The sequence below is a fragment of the Bison bison genome, unplaced genomic scaffold, assembly GCF_000754665.1.
Source record: "Bison bison bison isolate TAMUID 2011002044 unplaced genomic scaffold, Bison_UMD1.0 scf7180017864254, whole genome shotgun sequence".
Classification (NCBI taxonomy): domain Eukaryota; kingdom Metazoa; phylum Chordata; class Mammalia; order Artiodactyla; family Bovidae; genus Bison; species Bison bison.
This window is the reverse complement of record NW_011494826.1, coordinates 7,060,137-7,067,333: the sequence shown is the minus strand read 5'-3', so window position 1 is coordinate 7,067,333 and position 7,197 is coordinate 7,060,137. Positions and strand designations below refer to the sequence as shown.

The 7,197-nt window shown below is 37.7% G+C and overlaps 1 protein-coding gene across 5 annotated transcripts in view; it reads left to right on the top strand.

The window, feature by feature from the left end:
* The window catches only part of KTN1 (kinectin 1 (kinesin receptor)), a 112,318-nt gene that overhangs the window by 35,411 nt on the left and 69,710 nt on the right, over positions 1–7,197 (top strand). For all 5 annotated transcript variants that reach the window (XM_010847702.1, XM_010847705.1, XM_010847704.1 and 2 more), the window contains exon 5: positions 1,589–1,719. In XM_010847702.1, the coding sequence (XP_010846004.1) occupies positions 1,589–1,719 (131 nt within the window). The remainder of the gene's footprint in view (positions 1–1,588; positions 1,720–7,197) is intronic.

Here is a 7,197-nt window from a genome sequence, read left to right as displayed (position 1 = left end):
TTGTAACCTGGGACCCTTGAGTTAATTCTTTTTCTTGTTATAGCCCACCACACCTTTGCTCTGTAGGAATGCAACTTTATCTAATGCTTTTGGAGGGTGGCGCTCGACTTACCACCTTTAGAGAAAAATAAGTTTTCTGAAGAAAGGGTCTTAAAATGTTAACAGGCCTCCGGGCCAGAAGATGATGCAAATCACCTAAGCTTTTGCATATGATAAGTCTGCAGGAAGAAAGCCTAGCTTGCTACATGACTCTACCCCTTCCCCCATTATCCTCTATGGATAACTTAAGGTATAAAAACTACTTTGGAAAATAAAGTGCGGGCCTTGTTCACCGAAACTTGGTCTCACCAGGTCGTTCTTTCTCTTACCTCTGGCTGAATTATTCAGCCTCTTTTCTCCACTGAATTTCCTCACTGAGCTATCCTTATTCTATTCGTCTTTATATCCTTAATTAAAGTATGATTAAGCAGTTGTTTCCTGATCCTCTCCGACGCCGTCCCCGCTTTGAATTCCCTGGATCCACCAGGGCTGGACCCCGGCAATAGCAAAATTGAGTGGAAAGTACAGAGTTCCCATATACCCCTTGTTCCCATATGTGCCCACAACTGCCTTTTTAAACTTATGATATAGCTGAAATATTAGAAGCTCTGGGCTCCTTTGGGTCTAACAGGTGGCTGTTGCTTTTATGGAAACACAGGTGTTGTCTAATATAAGAGCTCTAGGGGAACTGAAGTGAGGTATTTGGTGCATGGATTTTTAAAATGTCAGGATTACTTTTATATAGTTGATTTTTGTCTCATTTTTTTGTCTGTAAAATTTGGCTCATATGTTGTGAGTATTACAGTTAAATAAGAATATTTGTGAACATATTTAGTATAGATACTAGCATACTAGACATTTGAATACTTTTTTTTCCCTTGGCACTTTAATACTCTGCAGTTTGGATGTAAACCCCTATGTATTATATATGTCTCTGTGTGTGCGTGTGCTCTCAGTCACATCTGACTCTTTGCAAGCCCATAGCCTGCCAGGCTCCTCTGTGGAATTTTCCATGCAAGAATACTGGAACAGGTTGCCATTTCCTCCTCCAGGGGATCTTCTTGACTCAGTGATCAAACCTGAGTCCCTTTTGTCTCCTGCATTGGCAGGTGGATTCTTTACCACTGCACTTGGGGAGCTCGTATACATAATATATGTGGCAAACAACAAGGTCCTACTGTTCAGGAAACTATGTTCAGTGTCCCATGATAAACCATAATGGAAGAGAATCTAGAAAAGAATCTGTATGTATAACTGAATCACTTTGCTGTATGGCAGAAATTAGCATAACGTTGTAAATTAACTATATACTTCAATTAAAAAACATATTCTGCAGTTTGAGCAAATTTTTAGTTAATTATTCAATATTAAAGATGATAAGCACTTTTTCCCCCTCTCTTAACTAGAGCATTTATTGTTGTTTGACCTGAAATGTAAGTCTATTTTCTCTTGGTTATTGACTTTCTGGGTCAAGAATTCTTGGTGCTTTACCTTTGCTGTCTTATCATGTATCTTCTAAATGTTAATTTCTTTTTTTCCCTCTTTTAAGAAAATGCTGAAGTAAAATTTAAAGATTTTCTTCTGTCCTTGAAGACTATGATGTTTTCTGAAGAAGAGGCCCTTTGTGTTGTAGACTTGCTAAAGGAAAAGTCTGGTGTGATACAGGATGCTTTAAAGAAGGTAAGCGTAGTTTTGCTTATGAGCCTATTTGAGAGCAGTGATTAGAAGTTCACCAAGCAAGACTTCTGCTAGAGCAATAAATTATAATCTATTCCAATCTTATACCCCAGTAACACTTAGTCACATTTAAAAGTTCTGGAATGCCTTCAGAAGTTATTTCATGTATCCATACTAATCAAATTACCTATTTAGTTCAAACAGGTATCCGAGTCATCTGAGGTTTGACAAAAATGAATTGCTTATAATAAATAAGATGATTTATATAACTTTAAAGTCATTTGGCACATGGCTAAGTTGTACCTTGCTTTGTTGTGAATGTAAATACTGAAAGCAAGGTCAGGTGATTTCTGGATAACATGGAATGTTTTTATGATTGAAGGTAGCACCATTCAAAGCATCTGGGAATCTTTTTCTTGTGTGTATATGAGATATTACTTTTTTAAAGTAAATGCTTTGAATGATAAAATCATTGCTATGACTGACTAAAACTTGAAAAAATCCATGAAGCTGCTATTTCTCATTTTATTATATTCAATATTATATCATGTGTACTATGGCATATTGCAGAAGGTGACAAGTTTTTAAGTGTTACTGTGTGAGATAAGATGACATGGTATCTGGTGTTCAATATTAGATAGTGGACTTAACCATTCTTAGGGCTTCCTTGGTGGGCCAGACAGTGAAGTCTGCCTGCAGCGTGAGAGACCAGGGTTTGATCCCCAGGTTGGAGAAGGAAATGGCAACCCACTCCAGTATTCTTGCCTGAAAAATCCCATGAATGAGAAACTTGGTGGGCTACAGTCCATGGGATTGGAAAGAGTCAACTGAGCAACTAAAACTTTTTTTTTTTAAGCACACATACTCCTAACATGTTTCTGCTTTAAAACCTTTAATGGCTTCCATTTTTTCTTAAAGACCACCCTGGTTGAAACCATGACTTCTCTTTTGATTACTGTCAGTATTCTCCTAATTGATGTTTCTGTATTCCCTTGTAGCCTTCTAATCTATTTTTTCTACACAGTTCCAAGGTAACCTCTAAGGGTAAATCAGGTTATATTGTTCACTGCTTTAAAAACATTTTGGATATCTTTCTCTTTGCACTTAAAACATAATCTAGATTCCTTCAAAGGCCTATGTCTGTCTATCTCTGTAGCCTTATCTCATGATATTTTCCTCATCCTCTCATTAAAGCATACCAAATGTTCTCTTCCGTCTGGGTTGTCATAAAACCCCTAAGCCCTTACCCTCAAACTTCTTCCTTTGTTTAATTCCTCCTTCAGTTTTCCATTTAAATATCATTTCCTCATTTAAGGCTAATTTGAATTCCTAGTCTAAATTATTCTCCCTCATAGACTTTCTCCTAACATCTAAATTTTTTTGTCATAGCATTTGTGATGACATTATGTGTGTCCATATTTCCAAGTATCTGTTGACAATGTTTTACAAATCTGTGGCATTTTACAATGTAGTATGCTTGTTAGTCTCCATGTGGTGCCAGCACTGGTTCAGAGTAAAGGATGTGTTCAGGGCTCCTCAGAATAAGTGTGATAACTGTTTGACTTTGTATCCAAAGTCAGATAATTCTCTTGCAAGGAACTTTCTTGCAAGTGTATATCTTAATATATCTTTAAAGAGTTCTTAGAGGTTTAAGAAAATCTCCTAGCAGGGAAGAACCTCCAGCTGAAGTTAGTTACTAACTGTTTGAAATTACTCCTTTTTAAAATTAATTGGTTCAGGTTTTTCTCTTTTGGCTAAGGCTGTGGTTGGTGGTTTATGGGTGCAAGAATAGTCATTTTATTGCTTGGGACAGCTTTGAACTCTAGAGATTAGTCAGACTCCCCTTGATAGCTGCGAAGGCAGGCTGAGAAGGAAGTTGGGAATTGTTAAAGATAATGTTTTGAAATAGAATGAACATTTTGAAACTTTACATTTTTTTCCTTTTTCTTGGAACCTTTGGCTTTCAATTAAATCTTGTTCTGGCTTTCTCAGGGAGTGGTTCTATTCTTATCTTCAGGGACTCAGTGCCCTTGTAGATCCCCTGTATCAGGAAAAGACTAGGTGAGTTTAATTACTCTCTTTTCATGTCATAAAAATTGAGTCTTGGTCAGACCTTTTAGTAGATTTCAAGATCCTGGATATAGGTGAATATTCACATCTAATAAAGACCACCTCAGAGAAAGGGAGAAGATAAATGCAGGAATACAAGCATAGGTGTGGGATAGAGATAGAGGAGTTAGAGGACTTGCTGACTGATTAGATATGGTGCTAAAGAAGAGTCTAGAATGAATGTTTGTTTTTGTTCTGGAGTAACTGGGTAAATTATGGTGAAAATGGTTATTCATGAATACATTGCAGAAGAAGAGAGAGCAGAGGGTTTTGAAAATTTTTAGGGAGTTGTTTTAGGCATACTTTGGAACTTTTAAGTGGTTATAATCATTTCACAGTTGAATATATATTTCTATGGAGTTGAAAATAGCTTGCATTGGGAGTAGTTTCGAAAAGTAATCAACTGTCATCAGTACATACAGGGGATGTGTGTTAGCCCAGAGAGGATGTGTGGAGAGGTAAGAAAGCTCAGGAATGAACCTTGAGAAGCATCAATATTTAAAGGTCAAGGAAAGCCACCACAGAGGATACTGAGAGAGAAAACACCAGGAAACAGTGGAATCACAGATGCTTAGGAAGGGTAGAGAGTTCAGCAGTGGTGGTAAAAATCACCAGTGACATGCTTTAGAGCGATCAGGGAGAATAAGGATTGAAAAAATGGATTTGATATCCTTAGTAAAAGCACTTCCATTGTACTACTAGACTGTAAATAAGTCGTGGATGACTAAGGACGGTGACAGTATCCCCTTTGAATAAGCATAGATGGGAAGAGGAAAACAGAGTAGAAGCTAGAGGGGTTTTACAGAGTTGTAGAGGAGATGTTCTATGTATGTATGTACACATACATACCTCTACTCTAAACATAAAGCAGAAGTGTCTTATAACTTAAACACAAAGGCGTTTTGTGTTTAAAAACTTTGTGTTTAAGTTATAAGACACTTCTGCTTTATGTTTAGAGTATAGGTTAAGATCCTGGGCTATAGGGCCACATTTCTTAAGATTCACATCTATATGTTACTACTTTGAGCTTTGTGGCTTTAGATAAGTTACTTAACCTCAGTGCCTCACTTTCCTTGTTTTTAAAATGGGAATGATAATAAGGTTTTGAGAATTAAATGAGATATTCACAATAGATGCTTAAAGTTCTAGCATAAAGTAATTGCTCAAAAATGTTAATTGCATGTGATAAATAGTAAGAAAATAAGTAAAATGTATTTAAGTTTTAGTTGATTATTAATTTCCTCATGTTGGCCTTTAAATATATTTGCCTTCATTATGTGATTTCTTCCAATGCAAACTTATTAACTATTTGGCCGCATGTTGTACAATAAGAGGAAGTCTATTTAAAATTTTTCCTACTTTCTCTTTTCATTTCCTATCCACTTTTTTAAATTATAGCATTTGTTTATAAGATACTTATATATTTAATGTTTGTTTTGTGACTGTACCTTTTATGATTGTTTCAGTCTTAATTCTACAGCTTAATGGTGGGTTCAAAGCTTGATATCAGTTCTTTTGTCATAAACTTATTTACTTAATGTGGCTTTGCATTGACTCTTGTATAAATATTCCCTTGGACAAAGCATGTCTTTTCAATCCGGAGATTCAGTGTCCCTTAAAAGAATTGAAATAGTGGAGGTGATGGAATTCCAGTCGAGCTATTTCAAATCCTGAAAGATGATGCTGTGAAAGTGCTGCACTCACTATGCCAGCAAATTTGGAAAACTTAGCAGTGGCCACAGGACTGGAAAAGGTCAATTTTCCTTCCAATCCCAAAGAAAGGCAATGCCAAAGAACACTCAAACTACCGCACAGTTGCACTCATCTCACATGCTAGTAAAGTAATGCTCAAAATTCTCCAAGCCAGGCTTCAGTAATACGTGAACCGTGAACTTCCTGATGTGCAAGCTGGTTTTAGAAAAGGCAGAGGAACCAGAGACCAAATTGCCAACATCCACTGGATCATGGAAAAAGTAGGAGAGTTCCAGAAAAACATCTATTTCTGCTTTATTGACTATGACAAAGCCTTTGACTGTGAGGATCACAATAAACTGTGGAAAATTCTGAAAGAGATGGGAATAGCAGACCACCTGACCTGCCTCTTGGGAAATTTATATGCAGGTCAGGAAGCAACAGTTAGAACTGAACATGGAACAACAGACTGGTTCCAAATAGGAAAAGGAGTACGTCAAGGCTGTATATTGTCACCCTGCTTATTTAACTTATATGCAGAGTACATCATGAGAAATGCTGGGCTGGATGAAGCACAAGCTGGCATCAAGACTGCCGGGAGAAATATCAATAACCTCAGATATGCAGATGACACCACCCTTAAGGCAGAAAGTGAAGAGGAACTAAAAAGCCTCTTGATGAAAGTGAAAGAGGAAAGTGAAAAAGTTGGCTTAAAACTCAACATTCAGAAATCTAAGATCATGGCATCTGGTCCCATCACTTTTAGGAAATAGTTGGGCAAACAGTGGAAACAGTGTCAGACTTTATTTTTTTGGGCTCCAAAATCACGGCAGATGGTAACTGCAGCCATGAAATTAAAAGACGCTTACTCCTTGGAAAGAAAGTTATGACCACCATTTCACACCAGTCAGAATGGCTGCGATCCAAAAGTCTACAAATAATAAATGTTGGAGAGGGTGTGGAGGAAAGGGAACCCTCTTACACTGTTGGTGGGAATGCAAACTAGTACAGCCACTATGGAGAACAGTGTGGAGATTCCTTAAAAAACTGGAAATAGAACTGCCTTATGATCCAGCAATCCCACTGCTGGGCATACACACTGAAGAAACCAGAAGGGAAAGAGACACGTGTACCCCAATGTTCATCGCAGCACTGTTTATAATAGCCAGGACATGGAAGCAACCTAGATGTCCATCAGCAGATGAATGGATAAGAAAGCTGTGGTACATATACACAATGGAGTATTACTCAGCCATTAAAAAGAATACATTTGAATCAGTTCTAATGAGGTGGATGAAACTGGAGCCTATTATACAGAGTGAAGTAAGCCAGAAGGAAAAACACCAATACAGTATACTAACGCATATATATGGAATTTAGAAAGATGATAACAATAACCCTGTGTATGAGACAGCAGAAGTGACGCTGATGTATGGAACAGTCTTATGGACTCTGTGGGAGAGGGAGAGGGTGGGAAGATTTGGGAGAATGGCATTGAAACATGTAAAATATCATGTATGAAACGAGATGCCAGTCCAGGTTCAATGCATGATACTGGATGCTTGGGGCTGGTGCACTGGGACGACCTGGAGGGATGGTATGGGGAGGGAGGAGGGAGGAGGGTTCAGGATGGGGAGCACATGTATACCTGTGATGGATTCATTTTGATGTTTGGCAAAA